This window comes from Mus musculus, chromosome 11 (genome assembly GCF_000001635.26).
Source record: "Mus musculus strain C57BL/6J chromosome 11, GRCm38.p6 C57BL/6J".
Lineage (NCBI taxonomy): Eukaryota > Metazoa > Chordata > Mammalia > Rodentia > Muridae > Mus > Mus musculus.
Window position 1 is genome coordinate 73,059,996 of NC_000077.6, and position 16,400 is coordinate 73,076,395.

Sequence of the window (16,400 nt, forward strand, 5' to 3'; positions counted from 1 at the left end):
TGACTCACCATAGCCTTCTAAAATCTTAGATTTCAGTTTTTGGCTCAAGGAACTAAAAAGAATATAGACTCACCTTATACAAGGTGTCCTAGAACTCTTGTTCAGAGCAACCTTCTGCCTTTGCCTTCCCGGTGCTGGAGTTACAGATGGGGTACTACCAATATCACCATGCTTGGCATAGCCCCACATTTCCTTTTCTCAAATCTCTGCCTCCTGAATGCTGAGAGTAAGGCCTACACCATCATACAGAGGCCATATTGCCTATTTTTAAATTGGATTTTTTTTTCTTTTTAAAGATTTATTTATTTTAATGTATGTAAGAACACTGTCACTGTCCTCAGACACACCAGAAGAGGGCATCAGATCCCATTACAGATGGTTGTGAGCCACCATGTGGTTGCTGGGAATTGAACTCAGGACCTCTAGAAGAGCAGTCAGTGCTCTTAACTGCTGAGCCATCTCTAGAAGAGCAGTCAGTGCTCTTAACCGTTGAGCCATCTCTCCAGCCACCTTGTTTCAGATTTTACAAGCCCTTTTTTTTTTTTTAAATATTTTGCTTTGTATTTATGAGTGTTTTGCCTGCGTGTTTGTCTGTGTTCCATGTACATGGAGTCCCTGAGAGCAAATCTGAGTACCCTGCAAGAAGAACAAAGTTTTCTTAGCTCCCGAGCCATCTGTCAATCCCCTAAGCATTTCTCAGGTGTGCCCAACCTATGCTCTGTTGCATAGCTGCATGTGCCTCAGAATAACTGAATGTACCACAACACAAAGCTATAAACTTTATAAATACATGATAAGAGTTTGGACGTATGAGTTTTCTGTTTTGTTTTGTTTCATAACTTGATTACATGGTTCTCCAACATGAACTCTGTGATGGATCCTGTTGCAGTATTGGAAGATTAGGCATGGCTCTGTACATTTTGAGTTAGTAACTAGCCTGCTGACCTGCTTCTACCATCTAGGCTCAACCTACTCAAATCTAGTCTGGGACCTTCAAGGTGGTACTGTCGGTGTCAGTGTAAATTGGGATAGCTGTATGGAGGAAAATACTATGTGTTCCTTTAAAAATTAAGCAGTAGGGAGCTGGAGAGATAGCTCAGTGGTTAAGAGCACTGACTGCTCTTCCAGAGGTCCTGAGTTCAATTCCTAGCAACCATGTGGTGGCTCACAACCATCTGTAATGGGATCTGATGCCCTCTTCTGGGTGTCTGATGGCAGCTACAGTGTGCTCATATAAAATAAATAAACCTTAAAAAAAAAAAAAGAAGCAGTAGGACTACCATAGAACCCAGTACACCACTTCTGAGCAGATAGCCAAAGAAAAGCAGGATTTGAAGAGGTATCTGCACACCTGTGCATTTTGTTGTTTATTGTAGCACTACTCACATAGCCGGGACAGGAAGCAAAGTTAAATGCTCATTTCTGGTGCTAGGGATTAAAGCTGAGGCCTTACACATGCTAAGTAAGCCCCATCTCTGAGCTACATCTGCCCCACAAGCTGATGGATGATTAAGAAAGTGTAGTACGTACTCCCATGGAATACTCTTCAGCTATAAAAAGCAAAGTCCTGGCGTTGTGCCCGCATGGTAGAAGTAGAAATTGGTATAAGGCTAAGTGGAACAAGCCTGCCACAGATAAACAGTAGCACATGATTCCATATGAACTTTAAAATACAAGAGCTCAGTAGCAGGTGACAGTCAGATCCTGCATACCAGACTGGGAGAAAAGGAAGGATAGAGTGTTGGAGATAGTTGATCAATGGCTGTAGTTACAGTTTGGAGTAAGAAGGTCTGGTTGTGGAACTGCATGGGAGGGTAATTATAGAGAATGATTTTGTAATATATATCTCAAACATCTAAAGGAAAGGAGTTCGAATGTTTATACCAGAAATGAATCATAGATGTTTGCTGTACTTTTTGTTTTTGAGACAAGACCTTACCCTATAGCCGAGGCTTTTCTTAAACTCACTATGTAGCTCAAGTTAGCTTTGAATTCTTGGTGATCTTCCTGCTTCAGCCTTTTGAATGCTAGGATCACTGGCCTGAGCCAGCACAGCATGCACTGTTTTCATGTATCAGTTAAAAGAAAAACATGCAGCCGGGCAGAGGTGGTGCACGCCTTTAATCCCAGCACTTGGGAGGCAGAGGCAGACAGATCTCTGAGTTTGAGGCCAGCCTGGGCTACACAGAGAAACCCTGTCTCGAAAAACAAACAAACAAACAAAAAAACAGAAAAGAAAGAAAAAGAAAAACATGCTTCGGAGTACTGAGAGCAGAATTGCCAGACTTGCTTGAGAACAGGAAGGGAGGTTATAAGACCCTAGTTTTCTATGGGATGTCTTATTTGCATAGATTTAAAAATTAATACTACTTGTCCAGATTGTTAGGCCTCTGTCATCTCCATACACGCACACGCCAGGCTTTGTCAAATGCATCCTCCAGCGCCCCTCCTGCTCCACTCCTCCCCACTGCTCGTGGTCCACAGCCCCTTCACGATTAGTCTCTGCCTGAGGTCTTTAAAGGAATTAAACAGAACCAGGTTGTAGATATATAAAGATTTACAAATTCTTTTTTTTTATTGGGTATTTACTTCATTTACATTTCCAATGCTATCCCAAAAGTCCCCCACATGCTCCCCACTCCTACTTCTTGGCCCTGGCGTTCCCCTGTACTGAGGCATATAAAGTTTGCACAGCCACTGATGGCCGACTAGGCCATCTTCTGACTCATATGCAGCTAGAGACACGAGCTCCCGGGCGGGGGGTGGGGGGGGGTACTGGTTAGTTCATATTGTTGTTCCACCTATAGGATTGCAGATCCCTTTAGCTCCTTGGGTAATTTCTCTAGCTCCTCCATTGGGGGCCCTGTGATCCATCCAATAGCTGGCTGTGAGCATCCACTTCTGTGTTTGCTAGGCCCCGGCATAATCTCACAAGAGACAGCTATATCTGGGTCCTTTCAGCAAAATTCTTAATGACATATTTACATATTTTACAGTTAATAAGGTTAAATATGATAATCTACTTGAAGTATTTCATGGAAACATTCAGATGGCATGGCTTTCAACTTTTTTTCACCAGATGTAACAGTTCTTTTCAATGTATTGTGAATGGGATCAGGCTTTTTCCTATAGCTACTAAGGTGTTTAATGCTACATAATGATGTATTTATTTGTGAATGTGTGCATGCTGTAGTGTGCATATAGGGGTGTGAGAATAACTTTCGGGGTTAGTTTCTTACCTTCCACCTTGTTGAGGCAGGATCTCTTTCTTCTGTGCTATGTTCTCCAGGCCAGCTGACCCATGAGCTGTGTCTCTGCTTTCATCTGTAGAGTCTGGGGTTACAGATGCATTCCACTGCATCTTGCTCTTAATGTGGAGTCTAGGGTTGGAACTCAGTTCCTCAGGCTTATGTTGCAGCCAGCCCTTTAACTGCTGGGCCATCTCCCAGGCCTCAGGAACTGTTGGTATGTGAGGAGCCGCCCTCACATTTGCCATTATAAGATGGCGCTGACAGCTGTGTTCTAAGTGGTAAACATAATCTGCACACGTGCAGGGGCAGTTTTCCCGCCATGTGTTCTGCCTTTCTCGTGATGACAACTGGGCCGATGGGCTGCAGCCAATCAGGGAGTAATACGTCCTAGGCGGAGGATAATTCTCCTTAAAAGGGACGGGGTTTTGCCATTCTTTCTCTTGCTTTCTTGTTCTTGTTCTTTTTCTTGCTCTCTTGCTCTCTTGCTTTCTTGTTCTTGTTCTTTTTCCTGCACTCTTGCTCTTGCTCTCTGGCTCCTGAAGATGTAAGCAATAAAGCTTTTGCCGCAGAAGATTCCGGTTTGTTGCGTTCTTCCTGGCCGGCCGTGAATGCTTGTAAGATTGGTAACTTTTTTTTTTTCATTCAGTATGTTTTAGAATCTCTGGTATATAATCTCTCTCTCTCTCTCTCTCTATATATATATATATATATATATAACCTGTGTGTTATATTTTATGCATAATTTGAATAAACCATAAGTTATTTAATATGGGTAAGCTATAACTTATTACCCTCATGGCTGCTGGATTATTAGAAATAGACCTGCCCTGAACATTGCTATGTGAGCTCCTTTGTGAACTCACATGTGTGTTAGGATTGAGGCGAGAATTGAGATGTTTTAGGATATGTGCTAGAGTACATTCTGATACCCTTTGGAGTACCCTTGTCTATGCTACCCCTAGCAGGAGAAGCAACTCTTCCCATGTAGCCTATGTATCATGCAAAAGACAAAATCTGCTCAGTATCTTTTTCATTGGTTTTTAGTCAGGGTCTCACTATGTTGCCTTGGCTGGCCAGGAACTCACAGTGATCTGCCTGCCTGTCTCCTGAATGCTAGGATTGAGGGTGTCTACTTCCACACCCAGCTTGATATTGTCTTAATATGAACTTCCCATCTCTTCTTTTTGTTTTGTTTTGGTTTGGTTTTGGTTTTTTGTTTTTTGTTTTTCGAGACTGGGTTTCTCTGTGTAGCCCTGGCTGTCCTGGAACTCACTTTGTAGACCAGGCTGGCCTCAAACTCAGAAATCTCTTCATAATTTTACCTGTCTGTATAAATTGTTTTACACCTTTTGTTCATTTTTGAAGGTTTTTTTTTTTGTGATTTGTAGGATGTCCTTTTTCTTTTGGGTGTATATCTTTGGGGGAGGGAGGACAGGACAGTACAGTTTGAGAAAGGCCCCAATACTGTGAACAGCCCTATGCAGCAGTATATTTGTTTATTTGTTGGTGCTAACCCCTTCCTCTATCTGAGTCCTACCTGACTATTCTGCATCCCATCATTTGCTTATTGCAGGTCAATATAAACATTTAAGAAGTCGACCCTACCCTCTTGTTCTGTGTTCTTTTGAAATTATTACTGTTTCAGTTTCTTCCTCTTCTAGAATCATTATCTAAACCATGGTAAAAAATTCTTAGCAAGCTGTAAATAGCAGGTAGGAAAATTCTGTGTCTTGTTTTTTAGCAATTCCCAAGGTGAGACTGGAGACAATCTACATTTGTGGAGTGGATGAAATGAGCACCCAGGATATCTTCTCCTATTTTAAGGAATATCCTCCAGCTCACATTGAGTGGTTGGATGACACCTCCTGTAAGTATACCTACATTTTCGGTGTAGTATGCTTTCGTTTATGATTTTTAAGGAGTTCTTGCTATTTTGATAGTGAATAATTATTGCCCAAACTGCCTATGCTTAACTTTTGTCCTTAGCCTAGGAGAAAAAAGTTCACAAGTCTTAGTCTAGCCCCACCTGGCGTAGCACTGGGAATTCGCTAGCCTTTGCCTGCCACACGCTAGGATTGTAAGTGTGTGCTGCCACATTTGGCTTCAGGCAGTTCCTTGCTCAGAATAGTTATTGGTGGAATTGGGTTTGGGAATGTAGCTCTGGAGGACATTCATGAGACATTTGCCACCATTGTCTGCTTTTTTCATGAGCTGGTTTTGATATTGACCAACAGCCTTTGTAGCCAGTTAGGCTGTGGCAGTGAACCTGATGCCAAATCTGCTCTCAGGAAGTTACACTCGGGTGTGCTGATGCTCTATCGTAGGCAATGTGGTTTGGCTGGACGAGATGACGGCCACACGAGCTCTCATCAATATGAGTTCTCTGCCAGCCCAGGATAAGATGAGAAGCAGAGATGCCAGTGAAGACAAGTCGTCGGAGAAGAACAAGAAAGGTAACTGCGCACAAAGAGGGCCCTTGCCGCCCTGTGCACCGATCTGTTCAGGGCCTTGAGTAGATAGAGCATTGTGAATACTGCCTCACCAGATGCCGCCCTGTGCACCGATCTGTTCAGGGCCTTGAGTAGATAGAGCATTGTGAATACTGCCTCACCAGATGCCGCCCTGTGCACCGATCTGTTCAGGGCCTTGAGTAGATAGAGCATTGTGAATACTGCCTCACCAGATGTCGCCCTGTGCACCGATCTGTTCAGGGCCTTGAGTAGATAGAGCATTGTGAATACTGCCTCACCAGATGCCGCCCTGTGCACCGATCTGTTCAGGGCCTTGAGTAGATAGAGCATTGTGAATACTGCCTCACCAGATGCCGCCCTGTGCACCGATCTGTTCAGGGCCTTGAGTAGATAGAGCATTGTGAATACTGCCTCACCAGATGCCGCCCTGTGCACCGATCTGTTCAGGGCCTTGAGTAGATAGAGCATTGTGAATACTGCCTCACCAGATGCCGCCCTGTGCACCGATCTGTTCAGGGCCTTGAGTAGATAGAGCATTGTGAATACTGCCTCACCAGATGCCGCCCTGTGCACCGATCTGTTCAGGGCCTTGAGTAGATAGAGCATTGTGAATACTGCCTCACCAGATGTCGCCCTGTGCACCGATCTGTTCAGGGCCTTGAGTAGATAGAGCATTGTGAATACTGCCTCACCAGATGTCGCCCTGTGCACCGATCTGTTCAGGGCCTTGAGTAGATAGAGCATTGTGAATACTGCCTCACCAGATGTCGCCCTGTGCACCGATCTGTTCAGGGCCTTGAGTAGATAGAGCATTGTGAATACTGCCTCACCAGATGTTTCTGAGGTAAACTATGATACTTGGGTCTATCAGTTAATAGGAATAGGGAACACTGGGCTTTTTAAACTTTACGAGTTTATGATGGGGTTACATTAAGGTTCCTCTTGTCCCTCACACTCCATTTTAGACAAGCAGGAAGACAGTTCAGATGACGACGAGACTGAAGAAGGAGAAGTGGAAGATGAGAATTCAAGTGATGTAGAGGTTAGTAATAGGGCAAAGATATCTAAGGTTTTATTGGAAAAAAATAATGCTTACTGTCTTTTTAAATGTCAGATGTAAAGACTTAGTAAGCTATGTTCATGTAGCCTTTTAGTTTGTGTGGATGTAACAGTTCATTTTGGAGTCTTAGAATAGTGTTCATATTTGTGTAGAAGAGAAAATGGGTTTAATAAGAAACACTTTGAAGTGTTATCTAAAAAACAAGTAGTGTTTGTCAGAAATGTTGGAGAGTGTTCATTTGAAATATTTGGGTTAGAGGTGGGGGGCTTGCACATGTTAGGCAAGTGCTGTGCTTCTGATCTGTGCCCTCAGCTAAGTATATTCATTTCATGTTGAATTATTTAAATGGTAAGTGTTTACTATATACCAAATTCTGGGAACAAACTATCAGGGTTTTTTTTTTTTTTTAAAGGCCCTTGCCTCACTGGAGGCTGCATTTTAGAGGGGAGGACAGATACACAGTTGCTGCTAGGAGACACAGTGAGCACTCTGAAGACTGTAAAGGGTGAAGGGAGAGAGATTAAGGGCTGCAGGGATAGTACATGTTGTGCTTGCAGGGGACCTGAGTTACACTTCCAGCATCCATGTGGGATGGCTTACGACTGCTTGTCATACTCACTACAGGGTAGCCAACTTTGTTCTGTCCTCTGTAGACAGAACTCATGTGCACATAACTCCACACAGACACTTTCCTGTGCACATAATTTTTAAAAAGTGTTCATAATAAAGGAGATAGAAAATGATGGGGACTATTTTTTAGGCGAGTTAGTCAAGGAAACCCTGACTTCAGAGTCGCCGTAGGAATAGATGCTGTGACACTGATGGGCAGAAGGCTTCTTAATGGGAACTGCACAGAAAAAGTATGAAAAATGCTGGAGTTTTATGTTGAAAGTGTTCTCCTTTTTTTTTTTTTTTGTCTTTTAAGTTGGACACGTTGTCTCAGGTAGAAGAAGAGTCTCTGTTACGAAATGATCTTCGTCCAGCTAACAAACTTGCTAAAGGAAATAGACTATTCATGAGATTTGCTACAAAAGGTAAACTTGATCTTTGGTATTGATTTTTGGTCAGAATGATGAAATTACTGAGTAAAACTTAGCTGTTGACTAGAAGCGAGTTCAAATAATGCCAAAGCTCCTTTTAAACAAATAATTTATGAAAAAGCAGCTTACTGACTGAGGGGGAATTTCATTTACATTTGTGTTTGTTAGTGTGTCTTTATTTCACTGTTAGCCTGCATGCCTGTGATGCACTTGGGTCCCATTTAATCCTCCTCTTGTTCACACATCCCCTTCCTTCCCCTTTTGACCTCCCCTTTTACTTAACTCTGGAATTCCACATATAAAAACAAACAGGGTGCTTTGTTTTTGTTTTTCAAAGCAGGGTAGCCCTGCTCTGTGTATCCCTGGCTGTCCTGAAACTGGCTCTGTAAGCCAGGCTGGCCTGAAACTCAAGGATCTACCTGTCTCTGCCTCCCAAGTGCTGGGATTAAATGTGTGAGCCACCGTATCTGGCTTAACACTTTGTTTTTATGAAGTAAATTTTATTAAAGTAGGAGATTTGTTGGAGCCATAGGTGCTGGGCACTGGAACAAGGGCCATTGGCAGTGCTCAGGATGCCCTCTAACATGCAGAGCCCACCTCTGAAGTGCTGCTATGGATGAAGATTTAGTTAGGGGTGTACTGATGAGATCCAGGGCTTTATCTCAGAGATATCATCATGTCTGTGGCAAGAGAGTTGACTTTGAAATGAATGAGATTCCCTCAGCACACACTGAAGTCTACCACTGTGTCCATCCTGGTCGTCCTAGTAGGTAACAAAGTAGTAAAGGTGCTCTTTCAGTTCCACTGTCACCACACTTGAATCCCCCTGGAATCACTGGCTCAGGGACTCTACCACCACGGCCTAGGCCAGTATCTAGGAAGTTGGTAGAAGTCTGGTTTTGCAGAAACTCCGGAACCAGAGCTGTGTGTGCGGTACCTTTGCCTTTGGTGTCTTTGGGCTGGTTTGAGGTGAGATGAAGTTGAGTAGCCTAGGCACCTCAGTGTAGTAGCAAGTGAATACCAAGGATCCCCTTCCTCCCACTGGGAGAGCCCATTATCTACCATGTCTACCTGTCTGATGAAGTTCTCATGTCTTGTCATAGAGGATGCTCACCTTCACTAGTGCCAGCAAGTAAGCCAGTATTTTGTGCTGAATAACAGATAAATGAGTATTGCAGTGCTGAGCTTGGTCTGTCACAACTTCCTAGGGACCAGGAACACATGTAGGAATCCACTGATGGTCACAGCAGTGTTGCCCACCGGTGTGTCTACCACAGTGCCATATCAGGGTAGCTTTGCTGTCCTATCTCTACATAATTTCTGTGCCTCTATATTCCAGCAGAAGAAATGAGCTTGCTGGTATCTTATCTCAGTAGAAGATGCCACTGTGTGTCCCAATTTGGGACAGTGCCACGGGGCTACTGGAAGGTCTTTTGGGGGCTGATGAAATGGGCTGTTGCTAATAATGTCTTGGTAACTATGGAAGTGCAGGTACTCTACAGTAGCTGTAAAAGTGGTATATAGCTTTTATAAAACTATCAAAGTAGTATATTCATGGATTATATAGTCTTTCTTTCTTTTTTTTTTTTTTTGTTTGTTTGTTTGTTTTTTCCGAGACAGGGTTTCTCTGTGTAGCCTTGGCTGTCCTGGAACTCACTCTGTAGACCAGGCTGGACTCGAACTCAGAGATCCGCCTGCCTCTGCCTCCCAAGTGCTGGGATTAAAGGCGTGTGCCACCACGCCCGGCTATATGGTCTTTCTATTGCTATATTGCAAACTTACCGTCAGCTTGGGCTACATGAAACCCTGCCTCAAAATACAAACATCTAAAATCAACTAGTCAATATTATCTTCACTCTCACAGGAAACCCTAAGTAACTGTTCTATTAACTTTAGATGACAAAAAGGAACTTGGAGCAGCCAGAAGAAGTCAATACTACATGAAGTATGGAAATCCAAATTATGGAGGCATGAAAGGAATTCTTAGCAATTCATGGTGAGTCCAAAACCTTAAAATATAATGGCTGTTTGTCTGGTTTTGTTAACACATAATAGGCTTCATTATGACATAAATGTACATGTAGAAAATGCATTTTCATAGTTTGATGTTGGCCTCTCCTGTCCCCACCCACTCCTTTCCAACTAGCTCCCTTCTACCTTGCCAGCTCTCTTGTGTGTGTGAGTGACCCATTGAGTTTTGTTAGGGTTTTTACAGGAGCATGGGTATCTTAACAGTAGTCACTGAAGAAAATCTCTCCCTCCCCCTCAACTACAAATTGCATATAAATCATGGGGCCCTGTGTGTCCCTCCCTATTCCATGACGGGTTGATGAGCTTAGTCTTATGTAGTTTTGTGCAGGTATTCACAGCTGAGTTGAGGAGTGCTGTATTCGTGCCATACCCAGGAAGTCAGTGTTGACCCCATGTCGCCCTTCTCCAGCTCTTAATTCTTTCTGGCCCTTCCTCCACAGTGTTTCTTGAGGCTGGGGGTGACATAGATGTCTGTTTATGGTTAGGCACGCAGGAGTTTTTTATTCTGTGCATTTTGTCAGTTTCAAGTTTCTGTCTTCACTGATGACCCCTGCAAAATGTTTTTTTTTGTGGGGTGGGGTGGGGGGTTAAAACAACAGTGTCTCATGTAACCCAGGCAAGTCTCGGACTCTTATGTGGCTAGGCAGAACCTTGGACTCCTGATCCTCTTGCCTCCACCTCCCAAGTGTTGGGACTACAGACATGTGCCACCAAGCATGATTTGAACACTGCTTGAGCTGCTTTTCATCCTTAGTTGGTGTTCTGTGGCGGAATGTCAGAACCAGCATGGACTGAAGGCTGTGGGGACAAGCTCGTGATTCTTAGCTGTGCAATGATATGAGAACGCCGCTTTGGCACCTAACGCTGCCGTTGTGGAGCTGGAGTGAAGTGGATCTCAGCATCCTTCCTATTGGTTTCTGATGGTGTGCTTATTTTGGCAATATTGCAGGAAGCGAAGATATCATTCCCGTCGCATTCAGCGGGATGTGATCAAGAAGAGAGCCCTGATTGGGGATGACGTTGGCTTGACGTCGTATAAACACCGACATTCCGGTAGTTGCCTGCTCAGCTCTTGGGTAGACACACACGTTTGGCTCTCAAAATCGTATTTTTATTCTTAACATAGTCTTTTAAGGTTCCAAACTTTATCATCCTCTCTTCCTTGCCCCCACCCTCTGCCAACATAGAGGAAAGTAAGTCAAGTCGTGGTTAATTTTAAATTGCCCATGCAGGAGGTCACATGATTTTATAAAACTGATCTTTAAAAAGACCATATATTACAGAGAGAAAATTAAAATAAAAATTTCTTAGGAACTTAATTTTTCCACTATTAATGTCAGCAACAGCGTGGAAACAACCTCATCAAATGGAGCCTTTGTTCTCCCTTTCCAGTGATGTGATTGGCTGCTGTGCTGAGTGTTTTACACATTAGCTCTTGCATATGACTGCTGCCAAGACATGGGACATTATGACCTGAGGCTTTTTTCTTTCTCTCTCTCTTGTATCTTTATTATAAAGGAACCATTTTCATTATGATTTCTAAAAGATTGAATTTTATTTTGACATGTATAGTCTTCTACTTTATATAGAACTAGGTAAGTCAGTATACAAACAATATAATGTGCACAGGTGCCAATGTCATTGGGATGAGACAGGAAGAGGTGGAATATATATTCTTTTACTAATGGATGTATACACAATTGTTTCTTTGAATTCTGCATATTAGTTATACATATAGCTTCTGTTATGCTTTTCCAATTTCAGTTACTTTAAGACATTGCTAGCTGGGTGTGTGCCACACGCCTTTAATCCTCGCACTCAGGAGGCAGAGGCCAGAGGAGCTCTGTGAGTTCCAGGACAGCCTGGTCTTCAGAAGCTACACAGAGAAACCCTGTCTTGAAAAACAAACAAAAAAGATATTGTAACCTTCTCTTTATGCCACTAAGTCAACTATCCTAATACAGTAACTGATTTCATTTTACATGTATCTTATTGTCTACTTTCAAAAAATTTAATTATTGTAAGTGTATACCTTATATTTGTTTTTCCCGCTTAACGGCAAGCATTATTTCATGTTTTTTTTTTTTTAAAAAAGATTTTATCTTTAATTATTTGTGGCTAGGGCTTGGGGTGTTGGTTTGTGTAGTGCCTGTGGCGGCCAGGAGAGGGTGTCAGGTTCCCTTGGAGCTTGAGGTACAAGCCATTGACTCTGGTTCTCTGCAAGAGAAGTGGGCATTTTTTAACCACTGAGCCATCTTTCTAGTCTCCTAGCCCATAAACTTTAGAGTTAATGTTGATTTTTATTTTTAAGAGTTATCATGTGACATGAAGTTATACTGAACATTGAGTTACTGCATATAAAACATCTGGTCTTACTGTTTTCATCAACTGATCAGTATGTAACCTTGCTGTACCCATTTTTCTGTTTAAAGACAGTTGACTTAATATGTACTATTAATTAATTGGCATTGAGTTCACAGCTGAGGGCACTATAACTCATGCTTGAACGAGGCTTATTTAGTATAGGTCTTTTCTCTTTTTTTTTTTTTTCGAGACAGGGTTTCTCTGTGTAGCCCTGGCTGACCTGGAACTCACTCTGTAGACCAGGCTGTCCTCGAACTCAGAAATCCGCCTGCCTCTGCCTCCCACGTGCTGGGATTAAAGGCGTGCGCCACCACACCCGGCTGGTATTTTCTTCATGAGGTGTGCCACCATCCTTTTACACCAGACAACATTTCACTATATTTAATGGAGGCCCTTTTTTTTTTTTTTTCTATAACCCTGATGTCCTGGAACACACTGTTGTAGACCAGACTGGCCTTGAACTCTCAGAGATCCACCAGCCTCTGCCTTAGTGCTGGAATCAAAGGCATAAGCCATTACACCCAGCTTGGGAAACCATTTTTAAGCAGTGAAAGTAGCAGGTGAAAGCACACACGAAAAAAGTGTGAAAACACAGCACCTAGTAGATTGACAAGAACCTTGCTAACACTGAGTAATGAATAAGAAGGTGGTGTTGCTGTGGCCTTGGCCAGGAAGAACACATCTGACCACTCAGGTGTCAGTCTGCAAGTGTCTTCAGATGTTCTTAACAGTAGCTTGAGTGTTGATTTAAGAGTCACAAATAAATCTGACAGATTTATAAATATAAAACTCATGAATAATGAAGAGTGCTCATGTTGTACCTGAGTTTATGCTACTATGCTCATGCTGTAGCCAGTCTCTTTGATAAACAGGTGAATAAGATGGCGTCCAGGTGACACTTGTAGGCAGCACTATCTCAGGGCGCATCCTTTCCTTCTACCAATGGAGAGTAGAAATCATACTTGTTAATTTAGCCTTTTTTAGTACTAACCTTTTGGGTTACATTTCTTCAGGATTAGTGAATGTTCCTGAGGAACCCATTGAGGAAGAGGAGGAGGAGGAGGAGGAAGAGGAGGACCAGGACATGGATGCCGATGACAGAGTCGTGGTGGAGTACCATGAGGAGCTCCCAGGTCTCAAGCAGCCCCGTGAGCGGAGCCTGTCTAGGCGATCCAGTGCGAGCAGCTCAGACTCAGATGAGATGGACTATGATCTGGAACTGAAGATGATTTCTACTCCCTCCCCAAAGAAAAGCATGAAAATGACCATGTATGCAGATGAAGTAGAGTCCCAACTGAAAAGTATTAGGTAAAATTATTTTCCTCTTTTTAGTCCGTGTTAACTTTAAATGTGCTTATTTATTTATTTTGTCAATACTGAGGATTGAGCCCAGGAAGATGTCTTGTGTACATACGAGGTAAACACTCTCCTACTGAGATGTATTCTTACTCCATAATTTTCTTTTTTGAGGATTTTGAGACAAGACAGCATTGGCTATCCTGGAACTAACTCTGTAGATCAGGCTGGCCTCAAATTCACAGATCTGCCTGCCTCTGTCTTCCAAGTGCTGGAATTAACGTCATGCACCACTGTACGTGGCTTTGATTTTCTTTTTTTAATTTTAATTTTATATGTATCACTGTTTTGCCTACATGAGCTTTAATTTTATATGTATCAGTGTTCATGCTGTACCCTCGAAGGTCATAAAAGGCCATCAGATCCCTTTGGAACTGTAATTACAGATGATTGTGAGCTGTCACGTGGGTGCTGAGATTCACGCCCTGGTCCTGTGCAATAGTAGCCAGTACTTTTAACATGCTTAACTCTTTTTTTTTTTTAAGATTATTTTATGTATCTGAGTACACCATTGTTCTCTTCAGACACACACCAGAAGAGGGCATCAGATCCCATTACAGATGGTTGTGAGCCACCATGTGGTTGCTGGGAATTGAACTCAGGACCTCTGGAAGAGCAGTCAGTGCTCTTAACCACTGAACCATCTCTCCAGCCCATGCTTAACTCTTAAAAGCCATGCTTTCACCCCCTATAGTTTTATTTTTAAATGGTAATTACAAATATAACTCTTCACGTGATAATCATTTTTATTCTAGTTTCCATTCTTGTACCATGAGTGTTGAACACAAGTGGTCAGGCTTGGAAGCATGTATCCTTACCTACAGAGCCATCTTGCTAGCCTTATTTATTTATTTATTTATTTATTTAAGATTGGGTTTCACTGCAGAGCCCAGAATATTTATTTATTTATTTATTTAAGATTGGGTTTCACTGCAGAGCCCAGGCTGGCTTTGTATTTGCATACTTCCTTCCCTGACATCCTTCCTGCTGGGATTACAGGTGTACACCACACCTAATGCCTTTTCATAGTTACTGACATTTCTATTAATATTGCCCTAGCTAAATAGATCCCTCCAAGTCTGCCTTGCCATAGAAAATAATCCATGTATTTAAAAATCTGTATGTGTTGCTAGATTTCCTTCTTAGGCCTTTGCCCACATTACGGCTTGTGACTCATACCTTCACCAGGCCTAGGTGCTACTCTTCTCAATGTTTGTGGACCTCTGAAATAGAGAACATAGTTACTTTAATGAGAGGATTCAGTAAGTATAGATTTTATTTAAATCTTTTATAAAAATTTAAATTTGAGCTGGGCGTGTTGGTGCACACCTTTAATCCCAGCACTTGGGAGGCAGAAGCAGGCGGATTTCTGAGGTTCGAGGCCATCCTGGTCTACAGTGTGATTTCCAGGACAGCCAGGGCTACACAGAGAAACCCTGTCTCGAAAAAAATCAAACAAACAAAAAAACAAAAAAAAAATTAAATTTGAAGAAACTTGAAAATTTGAGGCAGGGTCTCACTAAACCAAGTATGCTGGATTTAAATGTGCTGAGTAACATATCCAGCATGTGAAGTTGTGAGCAGCCTGCAGCCTGCCTTAGTGTCCAGGTCGCTGAGACTGCAGGCCTTTATGGCTTTGTTCACATGTCTGTGCTTAGTTTTTATAGAACTAAGAAAGAATTCTAGCAGAGTAATGCTCTCTCCCATGAGGAGGGTCTCATCTGTACCTGTGTGAGCAGAGTTTCAGCCTCTTTGCAGCTGTCTGCTTAATGTTTGCTTACCCTTGGTGAAGGGAGCATCAGTTATGTGTTCTATGATAAAGTGTACAGGCATCATGTGGAAACCACCCTGTCTAAGTCTGCAGTCTAGTTAATGGTCACCATCTTTTCATAGCATGTTGATCGTAGTGAGCTATTACAGTGGTAGTTGTAAGTCAGTGACGGTCATCTTAAACTGAGTTTTTCTGAAGTAGGAGACTTTTTTGCATCTTTCCTCGCAGTTGAAGTTGGTTACTTATGATCTCTCTGCTTTTTCCCCCCCTTAAAGGAATCCCATGAGGGCAGATAGTATATCCACAAGCAATATAAAAAACCGAATTGGTAACAAATTGCCTCCTGAGAAATTTGCAGATGTCCGTCATCTCTTAGATGAAAAGAGGCAGCATTCCTGTCCACGGCCAGCAGTCAGCAGTACTAAACCAGGTATTGTTCTTCCCTCTTTTGTGCTCCTGACTCCCTTTTTGTAAGCCCCTTGAGTGGCTTGGTTCCATCCCAGATTACTCTAACGTTTCCAGCCCCTCAGTATGCAAGTGGCCAAGCTCTCTGCCCTGTAGAGGAAAGAAAAAGTCCAAGATCTGGCAGCAAAATCCCACAAATCCCAGGCCACCCTGGAAAGTATCCCACCACTACCACCAAGGAAACCTATATAAAGTCTGGGTCCTGCTCAGTTCTTTGCTCTCAAGCAGAGGTAGCCACCCTCCTGTATCCTTCCCAATAAATGTATGGTGAGAGATTTGTTGTGCAGGGTGACTTTGTGGTATTCATTGGCTTCTAACTGCCACTATACTTTCCCCTCAGAGTTAATCCTGATGCTTGTGAGCACCTGAGAGCAGATGGGCCCAGGGTAGGTTCTTCTGAACTCAATTAACTGTTCCTCTTCTTGTACCTACATCTTTAGTTAGGCGTCCATGAGAAAATAAATAAAGTCGGATTTTGCAACAAAACTACTTTTCAGTATTTTTTGTTTGAAATAATAAATAAATACTAAATAATAATAAATAAGTAATATTACTTCCCTGGGATATTTTATACCCCAAACCAATAAAGTT

At 42.5% G+C, this 16,400-nt stretch overlaps 1 protein-coding gene across 1 annotated transcript in view; it reads left to right on the top strand.

Annotated features, from left to right (window-relative positions):
• Ncbp3 (nuclear cap binding subunit 3) overlaps positions 1–16,400 on the top strand; it is a 35,713-nt gene that overhangs the window by 12,129 nt on the left and 7,184 nt on the right. The window contains exons 4-11 of the mRNA NM_025818.3: positions 4,993–5,118; positions 5,576–5,704; positions 6,688–6,764; positions 7,708–7,816; positions 9,719–9,818; positions 10,803–10,906; positions 13,231–13,525; positions 15,620–15,774. Coding sequence (NP_080094.3) covers positions 4,993–5,118; positions 5,576–5,704; positions 6,688–6,764; positions 7,708–7,816; positions 9,719–9,818; positions 10,803–10,906; positions 13,231–13,525; positions 15,620–15,774 — 1,095 coding nt within the window. The remainder of the gene's footprint in view (positions 1–4,992; positions 5,119–5,575; positions 5,705–6,687; positions 6,765–7,707; positions 7,817–9,718; positions 9,819–10,802; positions 10,907–13,230; positions 13,526–15,619; positions 15,775–16,400) is intronic.